General features: G+C 35.6%; 1 protein-coding gene across 1 annotated transcript in view; it reads left to right on the plus strand.

Moving 5' to 3' along the window:
• Window positions 1-23,750, plus strand: part of LOC136027592 (annexin A13-like) — a 65,176-nt gene that overhangs the window by 24,043 nt on the left and 17,383 nt on the right. The window contains exons 3-5 of the mRNA XM_065704987.1: window positions 432-605; window positions 8,433-8,637; window positions 20,678-20,830. Coding sequence (XP_065561059.1) covers window positions 432-605; window positions 8,433-8,637; window positions 20,678-20,830 — 532 coding nt within the window. The remainder of the gene's footprint in view (window positions 1-431; window positions 606-8,432; window positions 8,638-20,677; window positions 20,831-23,750) is intronic.

Genomic DNA, 23,750 nt, shown 5'->3' on the forward strand with positions numbered 1-23,750 from the left:
GCTGGTACTAAGAATATGCGGTGTATACTACCCTACAGTCTTATTGAGTTGTCATAGCAGTTGTCAAAGCAGTAAGATAAAGGTTAAAGAAAATTAGTCACTACTATAGATGGGTTGTCCTATGATGAAAGTGGTCAGAGATAATAAGCTGGGACTAAGAGATACGAGTAATTACTTCCCGTAGGATCGGTATGGTACCGACATCTATTTTGCATTTGATACCAGTTCACCACTGGCAATGGGATGTAAACATGCGTCAGATCTATATTGTTGAAAAGCGTAAATAAACTATGTTTACACAAATTATAAAATTCGTGTCACCATGTTGTTAAACAATAATCAAAGTAGAATAAATGCATTGTTTTGATTATCAATAAAAAAAACCACATGTCATTCAACAGAAGGCCTTGTAATAAATTTTTATTTTTCAGAGGCCTACAGTTAAACCCAAGTCTAATTTCAATGCAACAGAAGACTGTGAAAAGTTAAAGAAAGCGATGAAAGGGTTTGGATGCGATGAAAAGTCCATCACTTCAATATTGTCTTCAAGGTCGAATTCCCAAAGAGTAATGATTGCAGCCACCTATAAAAGTCTATTCGGAAAGGTAACTATCTTCGTAAATTGCTTTGAGGATTAGTACAAATTATCAATATCTATGGAAAATATACACATAGACTTTTGTTTCTAGATTAGGGGAAGGGCTAGTACATAAAATTTCATTCTAGAAAAGGGGATTACTCTTTCGTAGTAGCCACTTACTTTAATGCAAACATATCGAAAAAGAAGCGTTAAAATTCCTAACATGTCATACACATTCCTGGTATTGATAATAGATATACCCATAAACTTTTTGTTTGGGGAAGGGGGCTAGTGGTCTAAATTTTTTTTCTGGGATGGCGAGTTGCTATGACTTATTTTCTTGTCTAGTGCTGTTGCTTCGTTTAGTGATTTTCCAAAAAAGATTAAATGATTTTTATTATCACGAATAGTTAAGAAAAATAAACAAAAAAGCTTTTTAGCCCTTGATTCTGTATAAAATTAGTGCTATAGTCTTGAGGAGATGGTATGCACACAAGCAAGCACATAAAGCCATAAAAAGAACGACGCTCTTTTGTTTTACTCACGCGACTTTTTCTTTCAATACATATTATGTCTGCTTCCTTACTAATACACCCTTCGTCCTTTAATTTATTAAACAGTTGGTGATATTGAAGGAGAAATTTGGCCAAATAGTAACTGAAACTCTAAAAAACGAAATTTGGATAACAATATATGCATCAAAAGGATTCGCTTCTTATGCTGATACCAAATATGCCAAAATTCATTAAGTTAACATTGCCCATCAAAAGCTACGAGTCTGAGATAATTTGTCATATCTCAGAGAAAGGAAGAAACCCCTCCCTAAAAATAGTAAGGATTCTTAATGAAAATTGCACCATCAGATTACACATATCAAAGAACTTTACTGTAGAGGTTTCAAGCTCCCATCTACAAAAATATGAAGTTTTGGACTATTTCCAGAGGAAAGATTAGAGATGCGTGTTTATTTGTTTGTTTCTTTTTGTTTTTTCCCTAGGGATGATCGTATCGAAACAATGGTCCTAAACGATCATTTTGGTCAGTCCACTTGCTTGCTTTTTAGCTTATTTTCTACGAGAAAATTAGGACAGCTTACAAAGATGCGTTAAGCCTGTGAAACTTTCAATAAGTTGCTGTTTTGTGGACTTCTCGTGTGGCCCAGTATACTTGCCTCAATGTTATACAATCAAGCACAAGAAAATGAGCTGGAGTTAGCTAAATTTTGAATGGATCTTGTGGGCGATTTATGTCTTCTTGTGTAACAAAACATTTAAGGAATGTCAAGTAAATTTGTGACAAACTCCCAACAAGCCTTCGGATCCTTGTTTTCAACTGCCTGAAACTCTTTGTTTAGTATGTTGACCTTGTGTAAGACAAACGAAAGATATAACAAACTAAATCTCATTGAATGGTCACGCATGAAGTAAAGAATTTTTAGAGCCATTTCGTTTACTCTTTGATATCTAGCCAAGTCACCTTCTGTGGTTCATAAAAAATAAGTCCCTCCCCCGACCCCTGCTGGGTTCCACTGTTCCGAGATTCGTTCTTTCAATACTTTTAGGCAAATCAATCGTGTACTTTCGGTCTACAGCAACTTACGGTTTTTCACCCAACAAAATTCTGGTATAATTTTGGATCGTCTTGTCTCTTTAAACAGTTGGCAACATATTCGACAACATCACGTACAAAAAATTTAATCCCTTCTTGCGACTTTTAAAAAGACTTGTAAAGTGTCAACATTATATAAGTTATAGAGTAGTTTAAACAGCTCTTAAAAGACATTCATTCCAAAAGCAGAAACGAGCCTTTAAACCCTCCTAATATCCCTACAAAGATATTTTATTTGTTTGTATTGACCCTACAAAACTCTCAGTTGATACTAAGCTATCAGCTTACCATTTTTCAGAGGTCATTGTCGCTGAAACCATATTTTCATAATTTACCTTACTTCTGATCTATGGGCTGTATCCATAAAAAATTTCTGGGTATGTTTCTGGCTGGTGCAAAATGTGTTAGCATAATTTCGTTAGTTTGAGAATAACAAGACATAGCAAAAGTTGGGTTTTGCTGGTAGTTTTGGCCTCACCTTCCTGCAGAAAGGTGGCATGCTCCATTTTCCATTTGCAAGAGCAATGGTTACTTTTACATTTTGTGTAGGCTACTAAGACAGCTGATAATTTGATTTTCCACTTCATAATTTGATTTTTTTTCTTCTTAGTTGAAAACACCGCAAAAGCGACTGGACGGCTGGGGTGAGGTACAGATTCCAAACAAACGTACTGACTTTCAATTGTATTCTTTGACTAATGTAATTTAATTTGAGGTTTTGATTATTTAATTGGAATATTAGAACTTTACTACTACCGATCCGTAAAAGAGTCGCTTAAGGTAGTCATTAAAATAAATGTTTGAAATGAAAAAAAAAGAGTAGGAAAAAAAGTGACAGTTGGCAACCTTGGTGTTTCACATAAGTTGATAAACTAAAACTCCGTTGTGCTTACTGTAAATACCTCGAATTTTTACTTCGATGCCTGACATACGAGGGAGACACTTTCATTTCACGATTTCAGAATATGGCAGCAACCTGATTGTCGTTTAAAAAGTGCCAAAAAATGTGTTTGAAACATTATTCTAGCTTTTCCCTCTGCACATGATTTAAAGGTGGATGAAAAAGCTATTATTTTATTCCTTAATACTGAAGTATTCTCGTTTTCTTTTTTCTACTTTTCTATTACTCCGGTTTTCTCTTTTTTATGACCAGGCAACATTAAAACTTTTAGTATTATTGAAAATGCTACATTTTATACAGTTATATGTCACTACCAAGTGACATATGGCGATCGCAATTTCTGTCCGTCCGTCTGTCGGTCTAACTGTCGGTCCCGGTTTTGTTAGTTCAGGCAATTCCAGGTAAGTTAGAACGATGAAATTGACAGGCGTATCAGGGACCAGACCAGATTAAATTTGAAATATTGTCTTCCAATCATCTGGGGTGGGTGAGCGAGCGAACAAGATTGTTGAGAAGAATTTTATTTGCCGATAAAACAAATGATTGTTCTTTTTAAGTGTGGCTAGCTAATCTAGGGGTATGATTCTCACTTGGGATGCGAGAGATCTCAGGTTTGAATCCCGAACCACCCCAATTTTTACATTAAGAAGACCCAAAACTAGATACGTGATTAGTATAGCGATCGCTGAAAGTTAGCAAGCGTATCAGGGACCGGACCAGATCAAATTAGAAATAGTCTCTTCCTGATTCAACCATCTGGAGGGAATGGAAGGACAGTTTATTCGGATTAATTAGATTAGTAGATTAGATTAGACTAATTAGATTAGAAAAAATGAGGTATTTTTAACTTACGAAAGTTTTAGCGGATCTTAATGAAGCTTGATGTTTAGAAAGACCTTGTGTCTCAGAGCTCTTAATTTAAATCCCGACCAGAAACCGGAAATCTTGGAAAACGCTTAGAGTGGAGAGATCGGGATGAAACTTGGTGGAAAGAGAAAGCACAAGTCAGAGATACGTGACTGATATTACCAAACCGGATCCACTCTATTTGGGGGAGTTGAGGGGATTTCCAGTGCTTTGGCGAATTCGGTGCTTCTGAACGTGCCAGGATGATGAAAATTGGTAGGCCTGTAACCGAAATTTAGATCCTCAAAAATAAATTCTTACATTAGCGCATTAGCCTTCAATTTTTAATTGAGGACCACGTCCAGGAACCAGAGAAAAATTGATTAATAATTCCAAGCCAGGAGTTTTCACTGAAAAAGGAACTAATATTGCCAAGAAAATCGAAAAGAACATCTTGACACAAAAAAAAAACAAAAGTAAAAACTGGGTTCTCACCGTAGAATTGAGATACCGTTTAACAGCTCGACTAGATGGGCTCTTTAGCCCCCTCATCGCCAGTCCTAATCCCATGTAAAGAAATGAAAAGGGACTGACGAGAAGAGACGCCAATCGAACAGTTAAATCGTCATAAAACATTCATGATTATGCAAAATATTAGTATTTTGAGCAATGTTACGGCGTCTCTGGTAGCTTAGGCAATAATGTTAGAAAAGGTGACTGGGGTGAGACTTTTGAGTGTCACTCAGATTTTTGAGTGTTGTAAGCAACATTATCCTGTCTTGAGAACCATAAAAAGATATTTGTTTTTGAAGATGTGGTATTGTCTAAGGACCAGTCGACCATCTCGAATTACAGCATTAAAGTAAAGCCCCTTGAAGACTAGATAGTCCAGTCTTGAGGCCAGAAGAGAGATTGGTAGTCAATGAAGAATGACGTAGAAATGTTTCGAGGCTTCCGCCTCTTTGGTTGGCCATGGGACGGAAACTGGATGTACCATGTCAAAGCCGCGGCACAAGACCGCGTCTCATGGAAAATGGCTGCTGGTGGATTTATAGATGGCAGCTGAGATTGAGTATTGTCTAGGTCTTCTCAAAAGTGGAGTGGTTACGGAGGGTGTATTCTTTTGTCAGAGACCTTATCTTAGGATGGTTATATTAGAAAACATATTTTTCGAGGCTGCCTAGAAACTTTCAGCAACACTTTTGCAATTACAGTATTTTGGTGAAATTTGGTGAAATTTTTTCACCAGCAATGTAATTACGAATCTGTGGTGCTGGTGGGGACTGAATTAAAAAGAAAACAGAACCAAAAAAATTTATATACTTTTGGGGAGGATGGGCCCAGTCCCCTACCACCTTTGTTTATGCTAATTTATAGTTACATAATCCAGGTATTATCTTGCAATGATTTTGAATTAAGGAGCTTAATAAATATTTTCGAGACATTGCGCTGCAAAATTAATAAGGACGGGCAAATATTTGGATGTACAATGTTTGACAGTACCGTTAAGCTAACGTCTGAAACTGGAAAAATAAACTAATACTAAGGCTTTCAGACACATAAATACAAGTTGGCAAAATCACATCATCCATTTTTCACGTTTTTTAGGTTTGTGATCACATTATAAACCATAAAACATAATTCTGTTGCACTCCACAAGAATAAAAAAAAACCTTTATCAAAATAACATTAAAAATGATCCTTAATAAGAGTAGAAAGTATAAGCCCCACAAGTATTGTGTACTTACCTTACTTAAGATTTTTAGATGAGTGGTTATGCCACATTTTATTCAGATACAACCAACTTTTATCAATTCGAGGATCAATTTCTTAACAGGAAATTTGAGCAACTTCAACCTTTGATTAAGTGAAAAAAACTACTTTTTTCAAACAGTTCGCGGTAACAAACTGTAAGTAAGGACAGACACGGCCTAATAGCAACCGAAACTAAAATAAAACGGAATTTGGACAACAATAGATACGTCACAAGAATTAGCTTTTTATGCTTGTTCCTAATATACAAAATAGATTACGTTTTATGCTATCCATCAAAAGCTAAAAGCCTTAAAAAATTTGCCTGATATTCGGAGCGGTGGGAACACCCCCCATAGAGTCCATTGATCTTAATGAAAATCATACCATGAGATTCAATGTGTTATATGCTCTTACTGAAGAGGTTTCAAGTTCCTATCCATCAAAATGTGGAATTTTGTACCTTCTGCCAGAAGAAAGATCACGGCCGCGCACTTATTTATTTCTCAGGGGTGATCATAACAAATCAATGGTCCAAGGAGCTCGGGACACGGCTCATTCGAACGAAAGTAAAACGTTCTAGTGCGCTTTTTAGTGTTAAGAAAGATTGGAGGGCAACTAGCCCCCCTCCTAGACCCCTTTCCGCCCAAAGGCATCTGGTCGAGATTTTGAGATATCTAATTGATTCAGCATAGTTGAATGGTCCAATACCTGTACATTTGGGGATGATTTGACCTCCCTATAGTCTCTGGGGACAGGGTTGTAATCAACGGAATTTGCCCATTGTTCAAAAATAGAATTTGATTTGGAGATAAATATGGATTTTTTGAGGAAGGGCGGATTTTCTGCTGGACAACTTGCCACAGGGAGAATTTTCCATGAAGAGAAATGTTTCTGGGGAATTTTCTAGAGAAGGTTTACCTGTGGGGGAAAGATAGGGTTTTCCAAGCATGACTTGAAAAGGTCAGAAATCATAATAATAAACAAGTTTTTTTCAACTGAAACTAAGGAGCAACATTAAAAATTGCAACAAGTAGAAATCATTCTGTATATAAAGGGAATTAGCCCCTCCTCAATCACTCGCTCTTCACGCTAAAGTTTGACTTTTTGTTACATTTCTTTAAGTCTGCTCAAACACAAGGGTCGTCGAATATGAATGAGAAGAATTTTTAACAAACTTGAAAACGTTAGCGTAAAGAGCAAGGGACCAAGGAGGGGGTAGTCACATTCATATCCGGAATTATTTGTATTCGTTCTAAGTATCAATGTTTCTCCTTACTTTCAAGTGACAAAGAATTTTTTTTTTTGTTTAAGTATAGAAGTAAGAGAGAGATTATAACTTGAAACGCACAGAGATAGCAAAAGGTAAAGAGTAGGATGTAGCCCTTAAAATTATTCTCGTTTGCTATTAACGCTTTACAAAGAAGCTTGACTTAACCTTGTAGTTGGAAAATTTGAATTTTTTATGTTAAAAAACTCTACAAAATTCATAATCAGGAGGAACATTTTATCAGAGTCCCTGCAGAAATGTTAACTTGGAAAAATCTTTACCACATGTTACTTTTTATAATAATAAAAATAAAATCAGGAAAACACTCTATCATAATAACCTCAGTAATTTTAAAATAGTAAAGAGCAACGTGTTCTATTATGTCTTATAAAATGAATAGGAACATTCTATCACAGTCACCGAAGTAGTTTTGACTCTCTTGCATTATTTTGTGTGTCAAATTCGTAATGAAGGGTAGCCATAGGAACTTGGGTGGGGATTATTCTATTTGAAATTAAAAGCTAGAGTGCAATTTTTTAGAGCTAAAATCGGCTAGAGGACAAATAGCCCTTTCCTAGCCTCTTGCCCCAGGTACCTTCATAATCCCAATAACAAGAATTTATGAATGACTTTATTCAGTAACTAAACTTGTACAGTGCCTTTCACCATCTAACGTAAAAAAAAGTGATTAAAATACCAGAAGTCAGAAAAATGGAACAAATAGCAGAAAGGAATACAATAAACAAGAAACAGGCAAAATCCAATAATGGGTGGTAGACAAATATGACAAGACAAGAAAAGAAAAGTAAAAGAGAAGAATAAGAAAGAGACAAACAAAACAACTTAGTGGGGTAGGGGGTCGTCATCTTCAGCTATATAATTACTGACCTTTCTATTGCGCTCAACAAAATGGCTATCTTAAAACTTTGATAGGATGTATTTGGAGAAATGATGGATATGGGGGGGGGCAGGTTGTCCTCCAATCACTTTCGACTATTAAAGTGCCACCAGAACTTATGATTTTCAATAGAATGATACCCTTGTGAAGTTTGTAGGTCAGCTCCTTCTGTACGATTGTCCCTGGTCTAAAAAAAATGAATAAAGAAATACATTGTTCGGACATCGCTCTTTTCCAAGGCATCACTATTGTGCTGCCTAAAAGCTGCCACATTCCAAAACAAGTCTGACTTTTCCTTATCAACCTTGGGTTAAATTGAATAGTGATTTGGTTTTGAACATACTCGGTTGCTTATACGAATTAAACTTGATTTTCATCAGGCGTTTTCAGCAAGCTTTTTGACCAATGAAAGGCAAGAAAACAGTATTTTTAAGTCGAGTTCCAATTGAACAATTTATTTTTCTTTGCCTGTAAAAAGAAACCCCAAGAAGTACTGAGCTTTCGAAATGGGTCTGATATCTAGTCCACCTAGCGGAATGGCTTCTGTATCGTTGCTTATTTTATTTTTATTTTTGAGGAACTGGTAAAAGAGCTGAAAGGAGAACTTTCAGGGAACTATGAAGACCTAGTTGTGGCCTTGATGACACCTCTGCCTGAATATTTAGCTACTGAGTTGAATAAAGCAATGAAGGGAGGTGGAACTGAAGAAGCAGTACTGATTGAAATTTTGTGTCCCGCTGACGAATTGGAACTACAAGATATTAAAGAAGCTTATCAAAACAGTAAGTAATAGTTCAATCAGGGGCGTCAAGCTCAATATTTAAAGGGTAAGGGTTTAATTCAAACTCATCTTTGGCTGGGCGTTAAATAGCGACAAAGACCACACTGCCTTTCCATCACAACCACCAAAAACACGAAGAACTCATAGGGAATAGGGAATTCTAGGGAATTCTTTTCATAAGGAAGTGGAAATCTAATTTGAATGAATATTTCGGCCCTATGTCCAAGGGCTTTCCGCAACATTCCTACATCACATCACAACTTCCCACAGATTCTCACATCACAGATTCCTCAAATCACATGCTCCTATCATCACAGTTTCTTCATCAGATTCTTCATAGACATCACAGATTTGTACATCACAGCAGAAGTAAACTTTATCAGGGACATAGTTTTTGGAAATGGGTATCCTATTTTATTTGTTAATAATACAATCAACCGTAGACTGAAAAGACACTCCCATGAAATCAATGTTAGCTTACCATGTGAGAATCCCGATAAGACTTCAAACATAATTTACCTCCCAAACATCCTAAATATCACTAAAAATCTTAAAAAAGTCTGCACACAAAATAATCTCTATGTTGTATTTCCCAATAATTTCAAAATAATAAATTTCCTAAATTCTGGTAAAGATAAAACCCCAGTTACCAGCCAAAGAAAGGGGTCTATCAAATACCATGCAACTGTGGCAAATACTGCGGAGGTAGAACTCGCCAGAATTCAGAAAAACGCCTACAGTAGCATAAAGATAATATCACCAAAGTTCTAAATTCTAATATTGCTGCTGTTTCGTTTGATTTTCCTTTAAGCAGCCATGTATTTGAAAATCGTATGTACAAAACTGTTTGAAGAATCCTAAATGCTAAATGCTCTACACACAAGTTTAATCAAAACCGATCTTACGAACATTAAAAAAAAACAAACAGTTGATATTAAAAACCAGTCACAAATAGACCTTTGAGGTCATCTGCCAAAAAAGCAAGATTAGCACTAAAAACATGTTTTTAATTATTTTTCTTTCATTTCAATGAATTACCCCGTTTCATCTCACTTTATTTATCAGGACTGGTTGAACTTCGCTTTAGTCAAGATGCTTGGACCGTTTAAAACAAAAAACAAATATCATTTTAGTCTTATTGAAAGTATGTTGTTGTAAGTTTTTCTTCTTCTATATATTTATGTTTTCTGAGGACGGCCCTTGGACATACGGCCGAAATATTCATTCAAATTAGATTTCCACCGACTTACGAAAAGAATTCTCCAATTTTCTTCTTGTTTTTTATTTTGATATATATTTTTTCTTTTACTATAAAAAGGATAAATAAAAAAATGTTAAGTACCCCTACAAAACAAAAAAGACAGTCCGTCTGAAATATATACAAAATATATAATATTCCGAGAACTGAAATTTGGGGGTTGGGACTCGGGGAAATTGTGACCGACAGCATGAAGCTCAGAGAAATCAAATATCCAGGAGAACCTTTAAACAATTGACCTCACAATACTTATCTAGCTTAATTCTTAGATTAAAATTCCCCACAAGGGCCGTTTAATTAAAATAGGAAGCTTTTTTAAAAGTGCTAAATACTTCAGCGTGAAGAGCAAGATATTGAGGAGGGGAGAACCCTTTCATATACGAAATAATTTCAGCTCATTTTGAGGTTTAATGTTGCTCCTAACTTTCAGCTAAAAACACTTGTTTTTTATTTAATTACATACAAAGGTGATATGATAAGTAAGTGAATCCACCCCTACTCCTCTTTTCCCTTAAAATTGTCTTAAAAAACCTTAAAATTGTCTTAGTGTCTAATTTTATACATAAAATTTAAAGTTTCTATTAACAGTTTTTCAAGTGAATTATGTTTTGTAAATTATAGTCATAAGACTGACATAGGACTTATGTCATAGGATTGTTTTTGGTTTTTACTTGGTTTATCCCTTTTATAATTTCTGTGGGTTTCATTTATTTTAAGCTTTTGACGTTTTGATTTTTTTTCCTGACCGATGTTTTTGCAGGCTTTTTTTTGTTTTTCTTGAACCTCAAGCACAATTTTTGTCCATCTGGGCTTTTCGTAGTCATTTTTCGGAAATATATTTATGTTACCTTACCCTTGTTCATATATGTTTATTAATTAAAGAGCAGTTTAAAAAAAAGTTTTAAAAGAAGTAAAGATCGATATTAACATCAGAAAAAGCAAATATAAATTCATTACAATAGGTCGAACCTTAATAAAAGAGAAAATAAAGTGAACGATAAAAGGAAATGTAAAACTAGCACAAATTACAGCCAACAAAAGTAAAAAAAAAACTGCTGACTTTTTACAACCTCTGATTGTTATTTGTGCTTTACTTAAAAACCAATCTTATTTCAAACAGTGTTTTTTTATTTGTCATAAAAGTATCAACAACAATCGAAGATGATTACAATGTTAATCAAGGTTTACAAATATGAGCCACCACAATTATGAGAGGGGCTAAAACCCTCTTAAACCTTCAAAAAGGCTTATATTAATTGTGTGATGCGCCTTTTGACAACTGTGATGCATACATTTGATTTAGATCAGCATCTCTCTTAACTTTCCATAAAATTTTTCCCTTAACAATCTTAGTCTTTTGAGATATCGAGGTAGAAATAGCCTTCTTCCCAATAGTAAAACCTACATGTAAACAATTTGCGACTCGCATACTTTACAGCCTCTGTCTCAGGCGTTATGGGGGCTATGTAATCCCTGGAGGCAAAGTTATTGAACTTTTTGACAATTGTTAACAAAACGACTCTCTCAACGTTTTATTAATTTCCTTGGGGGTTGAGGTAGATGAAAAGGCATGGGAGGGGGTTGATTGCCCTCCAGTTGCTTTCGATGCTGGAAAAGGACACTGAATTTCAGTTCGCAACTGAATCAAGCCCCCTCAAAAGTTCTTACAACTACTCCTTCCATACAAACTTCTTGGTCAAAAACGAAAAAAAAAATATGTTGAAGTCATATTAATCTTTGCAGAGGCTGTCCTATGGCACTGCCTACGATACTACTAAGGAAATGGCTGCTCCTACAATATTATTTAGAAACTTTGGCAGACGACCAGGAATAATACTCTCAATTTGATTTTGGTATAAACTTTGGTTAAAACACTCTCAATTTTGAATTTGGAGTGGTGAAGACTATAGTCTTTGCAGTTAACACTTTTTTCCAGCCTTCATCCAAACAGTCTCCAAGATTCCAAAAACTAAAAAGTCATGTAAACTCGGAGAAATTTACAATTCTATAATAGAAAAAGACAATTATGAGCAATTTCAAATCGATCCAACAGGTACCGAACGTCTATAATGAATAGGGCTCTGACTGATAAATTTTAATAAGCAGATCAATATAATCGAGATTGCTTGATCGGTAGATCTGAAAGTTAGAGTCTTTTATAGAGTTTATAACTGATTCACAGTCCCTAAATAAAATTACACAAAAAGCAAGTTTTTTCAACTGAAAGTAAGGAGCAACATTAAAACTAAAAACGAACGAAATTATTCCGTATATGAAGAGGTTACCCCCTCCTCAATATCTTGCTCTTTCTGCTAAAGCCTTTAGCACTTAAAAAAACTTCATATTCTAATAAACGACCCTTGTGTTTGAAGAGTCGCTCTCAAGAAATTAGGACGAACAGTCAAACTTTAGCGTAAAGAGCAAGAGAATTACGCTAAATTAATTCTTTTTTAATTTAATTTCCGATACTTTAAAATAATGCCAGTAAAGCTAGCTCACCCTATATGAAAAATACACTCCCCTCACGGAAAAGTCCTCTATTGAAAGTTCCTCCCAAGTAAAACACACAATCCCTCGGGAAATTCCTTCCGGTCACTTCCATCCTCACTGAAAATCCCCTCCCCTGTAAATTTATCTTGGAGCCTTAAAAATTCACCTTAGCTTCTCCTTAGTTTCTATTTGAAACATTCCTTAGGTTCTAATTGTTTTTTGGCTAGCTCCAGACCCCTCCCTTTTCATTGGAAATTATTTCCTGGAAATTAAACACGCTGAGATTCTCCAAGACCATCTCAAAATGAAAAATTGAGTAAACAAAGACAAACAAGACAATTATAAAGAATTTCGTATAGGAATTTCGTCAAATACCCCAGTCTAAAATTTCCCCTGGAAAGTTCACCCCCGGAGATTTCCCAATGTAATTATCCCAATGTAAAATCAAACCAAGCACAAAATTCCTCCCTAAAAATGTCTGCATACTTCGCAAATTTCATAGATCGGAGACCTATCATTAGGGGAAGGGGGGTAATGTTATCTCCAAAGGCATAGTTTTGGGACTTTTCAAGTATGCTGAACAAGATGGCTATCTCAAAGTTCGATCGGACAATTTTGTGGAAAAGGAGGCGTGGGAGGGGGGCAATTACCTCTCATTCTTTTCAGCCACTTGAAAAGGGAACTAGAACTTTTAATTTTCGTTCAAATGAGCTCTTACCCGATGTTTAAGGACCATTGGTTCGACGAGATCACCCTGAGCAAACAGAAAACAAATGAACATTAACCTTGGAATTTTCTTTTGACAAAAACACTAAATTCTACATTTTTGCGGATAGGAGCTTGCTTCTTTAACAATGAGATTCTCTAATACACTGAATCTAACGGTATGATTTTCATTCAGATTCGTTGACTTTAAGGGGGTGTTTCTCTCCGTTTTCGAAAATCAACCAAATGTTTTCAGGCTCCTAGCCTCCTATAAGTAACTCTAAGCTTAATGAATCTTATATATTTGAATTCAACAGAATAAGCCGGTTCTTTTGATTTATTTATTGATATCAAAATTGATGTAGAGTTTTGGTTAATATTGAGCCGTTTCGCTTCTTACTTAGCCTATTGTTCGTCATCAGGAACTGTTTGATCTAACATGCGTGTATAGAAAATAAGCTCCACTGAGAAATTCACTCTTGCTTCTTCCTTACGCTAGACCAGCCCTAAAACATTTATTGCTGGAAGGATTTTAGAATTTGGAAAACTTTAAACTGTTTCTTGGGGGATGGATCTTTCCCTGAAAAATAATTATATAGTCCTTGAAATTGGAAGAAATGAGATATTAGGGGATGGCATTGGGTAATTTTTTTTACGGTGCGATTTTCATTAAATGGGGTATTTCAGTAGTGGTGGGTATCTACATCCAGAGCGTACACCCTTATTTGGGATATAAAGATTGCCTATATTTGGGTTATTGACCTGCTTAGATGAAGATACTACAATAGAGATACATCATTAGAATAATCCATCCGGCATTCATTTTCAAATACCTGTCTGAATGTAATTAACAAAAGAAAGTAAACCGTTTCATTTGATTTCAAATTGTACTAATAGAATTTATGACATAGTATTGAACTTTATATGGCAGCGTCTATAACACAGGCACAGTGTAATTGCTTGCATCATCATATTCTGAGGAATGAGTGTTTATATTTACACTTCTTTTCGAGGGAACTAATGTTCATCTTTGCCCCACTTCTAAAGGCCCCATTGGCCCTCCCCCAGCATTTGCCTCCTCCCGAATTTTTTTTTTGGGAGCTATACGTTTTTGGAACTTAAAATCTTTCGGACTTAAAACTTTGGACTCAGACTTTTCGGGGACAAGCAACTTCCTCTCAGACACATGGGCACAGTGAGAGAGAGACAAAAAAACAGCCCTTCAGACACAAAAGTTTAGAAAGAGAGAGAGAAAGGGAAAAAAGAGGGAAAGAGAGAAAGAGAGAGAGAGAGAGAAAGAAAGAAAGAAAAAACAAAACACCTGCAAACGCAAAAAGTCAGACATACAAACACACAATGACAAAAATGGGGACAAGCAAACAGCCGCCCAGACACACAGACACAGAGATAGAGACCAAAACACCTACAAACAAACATAATCAGACACATAAAGAGGCAAAGAGAAACAAGCAAAGATCCGCTCAGAATCACATGCACAAAGAGAGAGAGAGAGAGAGAGAGAGAAAAAAAAACACATTCAAACACACAGGGTCAGGCCCAGAAAAACGCAAAGACGGACACAGAGACTCATAGGTACAGAGAGAGAGAGAGAGAGAGAGAGAGAGAGAGAGAGAGAGGGGGGAGCCAAAACCACATACAAGCACTCTCTCTCTCTCTCTCTCTTTCTATCTCTCTCTTTCTCTCTCTGTTTCTGTGCCTATGTGTCTGGGCGTGGTTTTCTTCTCACTATGTCTGTCTTTGTTGGTTTGTATGTATGAATCTATGTGTTTATAGATGTTTTTGTCTCTTTCCCTGTGTTTGTCTGTGCGTCTGACTGCCTGTTTGTTTGTCTTAGTCACTGTGTCTTTAGTTCTGAGCTGAAGCTTGCTTGTCACCGTGATTGTTTTTGTTTGTTTGTGTGTCTTACTCTGTGTCTTTGTTGGCGTTTTTTCTCTCTCTCTGTGCCTGTATGTCTTAACGGCTGTTTGCTTGTCTCTGCCTCTCTGCGCCAATGTGTCTGGGTGGGTGTTTGCTTGTCCCAGTATCTCTCTTTGTTTGTTTGTATGTATGAATTTGTGTGTTTTTATGTGTTCTTGTCTCTCTCACTTTCTGTGCCTTTGTGTCTAAACGGCTGTTTCCTCGTTCCTGTATCTGTCTTTGTCTATTTTTATATATTAATCTCTGTGTTTGTAGGTGTTTTTGTCGCTCTCTGTGTGCATGAATGTCTGAGCGGATGTTCGTTTGTCTCTCTCTCTCACTGTGGTTATGTGTCTGAGCGATATTTGCTAGCTGTATTTACTTCTTTGTGCGTTTGTATGTCGGACTTTGTGATTGAAGGTGTTTTTGTCTTTTTCTCTCTCTCTCTTTTATCTTCTCTCTCTCTCTCTCTCTCTCTCTCTCTCTCTCTCTCTCTCTCTCTCTCTCTCTCTCTCTCTCTCTCTCTCTCTCTCTCTCTCCCTCTCTGTGCCTGTTTTTCGGAGCTGATGTTTTCTTGTTTCTATTTGTGTGTTTGTGTGTCTGATTCTGCGTTTTTGCAGGTAATTTTCTTTCTATCTCTCTCTCTCTCTCTCTCTCTCTCTCTCTCTCTCTCTCTCTCTCTCTTTCATCTTCTCTCTCTCTCTCTCTCTCTGTGCCTGTGTCTCTTGGTTGGTGTTTGCTTGTCCCCTTATTTGTCATTGTGTGTTTGTGTGTCTGACTCTGTGTGTTTGTAGAGGTTTTTCCTCTCTTTCTCTCTCTCTCTCTCTCTGCTTATTGCTATGCGTTTGAGCGGATGTTTGCTTGTCTCTGTGTCTCTCTTTTGTGTTTTTGTGTCTGAATATGTGTGTTTGTATACCTTTTGTCTGTCTCTCTCTGTCTGTGCATGTGTGTTTGAGTGAGTGTTTGCTTGTTTCTGTGTCTGTCTTTGTATGTTTGTGAGTCCGACTCTATGTGTGTTTGTTGGTGTTTAACTCTCTCTCTCTCCTTTCTCTCTCTCTCTCTCTCTCTATCTCTCTCTCTCTTCCTCTTTTTCTATGTGTGCAAGTTCGTCCAAGTGGCTGTTTACTTTTCTCTTTCTCACTAGTGCCTATGTGTTTCAGCGGATGTTTGCTTGTCCCGAAAAATATCTGGCTTGTCTGTGTGTTTTCTTGTCCGCACGTCTGGGTTTGTGTGTTTGTGTGCCTGATTCTGCATGCTTGAGTGTGTTTTTGTAGATGTCTTTTTCTCTCTCTCTCTCTCTTTGTGCCGTGTGTCTTAGAGGATGTTTACTTGTTCCCATGTCTTTCTTTGTGTTTGTATATCTGACTTTGTGTTTGTGGGTGTTTCTTCTCTCTCTTTCTCTCTTTGCCTGTGTGCCTGAACAGGTATTTTACTTCTCTCTCTCTCTCTCCCTCTCTCTCTCTTTCTTTCTTTTTCTCTGTTTCTCTCTCTCTCTCTGTACCTGTGTGTCTGAGCGTGATATTTGCATGGCTCTGTTTCTTTGTGGGTCTGACTCTGTGTGTCTTTGTCTCTATCTCTCTGTGTCTTTTTTCTATGTTTGCTTGCTTTATTTGTGTGTTTATTTGTCTAATTCTGTGTGTTCATAGGTGTTTTGTCTGTCTCTCTGTGTCTGGGCGGATGTTTGCTTGTCCCCGTGTCTGTCATCGTGTGTTTGTCTGTCTGACTCTGTGTGTTAGTAGGTGTTTTTGTCTCCCCATCTCTGTGCCAGCATGTCTGAGCGGAAGTTTGCTTGTCTCCCTGTCTGTCTTTGTGTTTTTATGTCTGAATCTGTGCGTTTTTATGTGTTTTGTCTCTCCCTCTCTTCATCTCTCTCTATATCTCTCTCTTACTCTCTCTCTTTCTTTCTATCCCCCCCTCTCTCTCTCTCTCTCCCTCTCTCTCCTTCTATGCCTATGTGTCCGAGCGGATGTTTGCTTGCCTCCCTGTCTGTCTTTGTGTGTTTATGTGGATGAATTTGTGTGTTTGTATGTGTTTTGTCTCTCTGTCTCTCTGTGCTGGTGTGTCTTAGCGAATTTTTGCTTGTTTCTGTGTCTGTCTTTGTATGTTTTTGTATCTGATTCTATGTGTGTGTGCAGGTGTTTTGTCTCTCTCTCTCTCTTACTTTGCCTATGTGCCCGAGTGGATGCTTGTGTGTCCCCAAAAATTCGAAGTCCAAAAAAATTTCAAAAATTCTAATCCCTAAATTTTTTAGGAGGGGGCAAAGTGGGGGGAGGGGTGTTGGGGCTCTTGAAGGTGGGCCATGGATGACCATTAGTTCCTTTCAAAATAAATGTTCATATAAGCCCTCATTCCCATGAATATGATGATTCAAGTGGTTACAGTGTGCCTATGTTATAGACGCTGGCATGTGAAGTTCAATACTATATCACAGATTCTGTTAGTACAATTTGAAATCAAATGAAACGGTTTACTTTCTTTTGTTAATCATGTTCAGACAGGTATTTGAAAATTAGTTGCCGGCTGGATTACACTAATGATGTATCTTTATTGTTGTTTGGTCATCTATGTAGGTCAATGTCCCAAATATAGACAATCTTTAGAGCCCTAACAAGGGTGTAAGTTCTGGTCATAGACACCCACCACTACTTATTTCTCCCCTTTTTCAAAAATCAGGCAAATTTTCTCAGATTCGCAGCCTTTTATGAGGAAACCGAAGCTTAAGTATTCTTATATATGTGGATTCAACATAATAAGCCGATTCTTTTTACAGATTTATCGATGTTAAAATTCCGTTTTTTAGACTTTTGGTTACTATTGAGCCTTTTTGCTTTTTAATTAGCCTACAGTTCGTTATCATGAACTATTTGATCTTACGTGTGTATATAGAAAATAAGCTCCACTGAGAAATTTGCTCTTGCCTCTTCCTTACCCTAGACTAATCCTACAATATTTAATTTTCGAAGGAATTTGGAATTTGGAAAACTTTAAATTGTTTCTTCGGAGATGGAACGTTCCCTGAAAAATAATTAGATAGCTCTTAAAATTTGAAGAATTGAGATATGGGGTGATGGTATTCGTTGAATCGGGGTGATTTGAAACTCTATTAACAGTGAGTCTTGGTTCTTGTGAGGGAGGGGTCGAGGGTAAGAGTGTGTTTCTCATTAGGACTTGTCACCAGATTTTTATCCAATTCTAGTTAAACCTGGAAACTACCACTCGACACATTTTTGAACTGGCAACTGTGAGTTTGTTCCCCCCAAACTATATGGAAAATATATGATATTATTAGAAGTGAGATTTGGGGATTGGGACTCAAAGGAACTATGATCGACAGTCTAAGGCTTGGGGAAATCAAATTCAGGCAGTATATCCAGACAATTTACCCTACAATGCTTATCTATCTTAATTCTTAAGTTAAAATTTCTTGGATTTAAAATAAAAGATTTAATATGAAAGGTCCATTTTTATAAATACTTTTATAGTTGAGCTTTCTTAGTTTTTATCTTCTGTATACGGAAAAGAATGGACTCAAAAGGTATACAAGGACTTCAAATAAATAGCTCAAAACCTTTGAACTGAAAAGACAAAATACTAAAGAGATCCTTCGAAAACGTTTCCGAGAAAAATACCGAACATAGGCTTTCATTTAAAAATTAATCCTATAAAAAGGATGCCTCAGAATTTCCTAAGTGACTCCCAAGTGTAAACACTGATGTATATGGAAAATTTTGAATTCCCAACAAAATTGAGACACTTAATGTGATTATGCTAGTAAAGAAATGAGACATTTTACTTATGGGACCCATCGGTTCTCAGCAGCACACTTTCTAGCGCTTTTGAATATTTCTTCAGTCACAGATATTGAAATGTCTTATTTTGACGGCTTTATTTGTGTTTGAATCTGGACCTTTGGGTTTGTTTCAAACCCAAAGGTCCTACTGGACCCAGGGACTAGTGGACCCTGGAGTTTGAAGTTAATTGGACTAGATTCCTCCATTCAAGTAGCAATTAAGGGGAAAGTTAAAGGGTGAAAGGCTAAGCAAACAAGGAGAGAGTGGAACTACAATTCCTCTGAAATTGAAAAGGCCTTTGAGCGCAAACAACATGCAGGAGTTACTGCAATATATGCACAGGGATTATATACAAACAGGAAAGGCTATCTTGTAATTCACTGGGTAGTTTATTAGGGACAGTAGCTCATTCACAGAACTTTAATTCGCCGGTATTTTGGAAGATAAGATTAGAATGTTGGCAGCAGAAACAAATCTCTGTTGAAAATGAAAACAAGCTTTAGGTTATTACTTTTTCGTCAGAAACTTTCACTATAAAGTCTTTGCTTCATTTCTAACTTATTATCCTAATTTCCGAGCCGCCAAGATATATATATATATATATATATATATATATATATATATATATATATATATATATATATATATATATATATATATATATATATATATATAATATTTGAAACTGCTAATGGAGCTATGCTTTTCAAAAGTTCTTTTCTGGCGAAACTTGCTTCATTAGTCATGCAAAACCTGAATTATGCAAAATAGAGATACTTTAATAAAGGCCATAAGGCTCCAATGTTTTATTCTAAGAAAAATCGAAGAAAGATCGCGCTAAGATAACTGCTATTCTTTGTCATTCTAATAGGCTTTTTCTCGGGAGATTTTAATTGACTCTTTGCGACCATGCCATAACCATTGTATCTGGTCTTTATCTTTGCTTTGAGAAAGCGACCTGAGTCAAATCCGTGTTTATTGTTTCTGGTATTGCAATTTTAGATTTAACGTCCAATATTACATCGCGAGTAAAATTTTATAATGAATCAAATGAATTCAATATTTAGTTTTTTGGCAGTTCTAAATCGATTGGCTATCTTATAATTTTCAATCAATACCAACTTCTCTTCACTGTGGCAGGATCGTATTTTAGTTCCATATGATGTCAGAGAACACTACTTTCAGATGGCACAAGCTTTTGGGCCGCTTAAAAAGGGCATTAAAACTTTTAATTTCCATTCGAATGATTTTCGATCACTGATCGACCTACTCGGAATAAACTCAAATAAACACGCGTCCTTGATCTTTCCTGAAAGAAAAAAATAAAATGCCGAATTGTACATGCATATAGATAGGAGCTTGAACCCTCTGCAATAGGGTTCTCTGATTTGATGGATTTCATGGTGAGATTCCCGTCAACATCGCTTGTCTCCCTCGTAGTTTTGCCCCTCCTTTTCAAAAATAACACAGATTTTCCCAGACTTCTAGTTTTGATGGGCAACTTTAAGCATAATGAATTTATTTATCTGGATTCAACGTAAAAACATAATTCTTTTGATGAATTAATTATCATCAATTTTCTTTTTTGTAGTTTGGTTACTATTAGACCGATTTGCTCCTTACTTACTGTTCAATACCGCGAACTGTTTGAAAATCTGTTCAATTATTCAGTAAAGATGAAATATAGAGCATTTTGAGGATCACCATTGACTATTCTGGATTCTTGAAATGTGTTTTTATATTTTTAATTGTTTTCTGAGGCTAATAGACATCCATATAAAAAATCAAGAATTTCTACAAAAGCACAAGTCTTTGGATATTTAGCTCAGCCAAGACTAAGCATATATTCTGCATATAATTAAGTCCATTTTTTCTTACAGAATTTGGACGTTCTTTAGAGGAAGCAATTAAAAAGGAGACGTCAGGGAGCTTTTGCAGCATACTCATCTCCATCTTGCAATGTAATAGAAGTAAAAACGAAATGGCTACTGATGAGCAGGCGAAACAAGCAGCTGAACAACTTTACAAAGCAGGTAAAATATACCTTATATATCATATACCTTATATACCTTATACCTTATATCATACTTTATATCAGCTGAACAACTTTAAAAAGTAGGTAAAATATACCTTATATACGTTATATACCTTATATACCTTATATACCTCATATACCTTATATACCTTATACCTTATATCATACTTTATATCAGCTGAACAACTTTACAAAGCAGGTAAAATATACCTTATATATCTTATACCTTATATCATACTTTATATCAGCTGAACAACTTTATAAAGCAGGTAAAATATACCTTATATATCATATACCTTATATACCTTATACCTTATATCATACTTTATATCAGCTGAACAACTTTACAAAGCAGGTAAAATATATCTTATATATCATATACCTTATATACCTTATACCTTATATTATACTTTATATCAGCTGAACAACTTTACAAAGCAGGTAAAATATACCTTATATATCATATATCTTATATACCTTATATCAGCTGAACAACTATACAAAGCAGGTAAAATATACCTTATATATCATATACCTTATATACCTTATATCATACCTTATATCAGCTGAACAACTTTAAAAAGCAGGTAAAATATACCTTATGTATATCATAGTGGTAGGCGAACAGTTAGACTTTAGTTAAAGATTATAAACACCAAAACCCACGCCTAATTAGATCGTTCTGACGAGCCTTACTTAAAAACTAGGGGAGATTTATTCGTTTTCCTTCTTTTAATTATATCTTTAGTGTTTTTTTCCACATAACTTAGAAATAAAGTACAAAGAAGAATCAAAACCTCAAAGAAAGAGTTTTTGTTTCCACGTTCAAATTAAGATTATGTTAGTTATTCAGAATAAAGAGCATACGGAGCACACTTCTATCCATTTGGCAACTTTGTTATATTAAAAGCAAAGTTAAGAAAAGAAGATTAGTTTACTAATTCAAGTATTCTTTGCGAAACACAGAGATAGAGCTTTTAAAAAACGGCTAAAAAGGTTTTAGGATGCAGGTCAAAATGTTATGGCAGATTTTGGATGGATATGGAAAGAGATAAAACCGAGAAGAAAATACTGCAGCTGCAGAACAACAATTTAGTAATGTCCTTTTTTCTTCTTTTTTTGCCTTTGGCTTCAATTTTATTTTATTTTACTCGTCCTTTGGCCGGATCCAACAGTTTTTAAGCTAATGTAAAATCTCATAGTCTATGTCGGAGAAGAGTGTCTGAAGAAGCTCCATCAAGCTTTTGCTTCTTCAAGCTATGTTTCTGCTTTCTAATGGTAAGTTTCACTTTAAAATATAAAAAGGTAAGCACCAGTTTCAAGATGGATTTGGACAAAATTTAAATTGGTACAAGATTTACGATGGTCCTTTGGCCCGATAAAAATCAACCTCTTTGAATATATAAGAAAATTATAGAAAGGAAAGAAAGCAGTATCCCCCCGGTTCGAAAGTGCTAAAATATTTAATTTCTACACATTTTTCTTAGTGGTCTCGGTATAGCTTGCAATTTGCTATCTATGTTTGGGACGGAGGCGATTGGAAACGGGCTAGGAAAAGTTTTGTAAAAAATACGTTCTATAATGGCAATTTTGTTTACTATTCATCTTCTAGGTTTTTATTCAGTCGCCTTTTTAATTTTCACCTGTGAAAATGACTCTTTTCTTTCATTTTTTGTTTCACGTTTTTTTTCGTAAGCTTTTTTCTTCTTTCTGCGCTGAGGATAGCTGAGCGGAGGTTTCTACCAAAATATTTGCATTTACTCTTTTCCAATGGTTGTAAATTGTCTTGTTTTCCTTGTCTATTCATGGTTCAGCTTATAGGTACACCACCCTTGTCACGTAGTTTATACTAATTTCCAGGGGTTCGCAACTTCATGTAATTTGTGTACTTATTATTGGTATGTAACATGCCGTATTTTGCTAATAAATAGAATTTTTTATTTAACTTTATTACAATGAGTGTTTCTTAAGGAACAATTACAGAGCACTTTTATTCTCAGGGCGAGAAAAGACGAAAAACAAAGCTAAAATATCTCTCCTCTCAAAAAGTTTGTTGGTAAAGCCAAATCCACTGCGAAAGTTCAAAGGACTTAGGCAACTCAAATCAATTTCTCATAAAATTTCTAGAAAAGGGCTAGTTTTTAACATAAGCTTTTAACAAAGCTCGTAAAACCCCAAAGAAAAACTTGGTTTACATCATTCTCACAACTAACTAAGATCGAATCCAACAGCTCTTATATATAATGCATTAAAAACTATAAATCATGAATTGTGCAGCATTTATGAATGTTAATTCTCCGCGTTTCTTTGTGTAAACGATTGATTCGGATAAATCCTCCAGTTAAAAATGTCAGACTCTTTCAGCCTCTATGTTTACTATTCAAACACATCAAAACTTATTCTACGAAGAGGCGAACAAATAAAGAGCGATTTAAACAAGTAGTAAAAAAAAACGAAAAAAAAACAGCAACAAACAAGCAAAGCTTTTATAAAAAAAAGTCAAATGTCCACTTTTTCTGACAATTTGCAATTTTTTTTTCAAAAAACTAAGTCCAAAATTTCAAATTGTTTCTGAGCCATGTACAAAAGCAGGTATGTGTTTCAGAGGGAAGGGGTGTGAGTAAAAGCACAACTATTAAAATCATACAGAATATGTAATAAAGTGTAAGATAATTAGATAAATCATGAAGTTTCCAACCCTTGGATGAAAATTAAAATATAACAGACCTCTGAGTTTCCCAAAGCACAGAAGGGGTTTGAAAGGATATTGGGCGCTATGTAAGAGTTGCTTAACTTAAAACAGCCCTAGATATCATGATTTTTGTTGGAATATACGGTTTCTACAGTCATTTGCTTTATATGATAAGTCCAACAAGGTATTTTTTCCTCACCTCATTACAAAGAAGGTATAATGGTAG

Source organism: Artemia franciscana, chromosome 1 (assembly GCF_032884065.1).
Source record: "Artemia franciscana chromosome 1, ASM3288406v1, whole genome shotgun sequence".
NCBI classification, from domain to species: Eukaryota; Metazoa; Arthropoda; class Branchiopoda; order Anostraca; family Artemiidae; genus Artemia; species Artemia franciscana.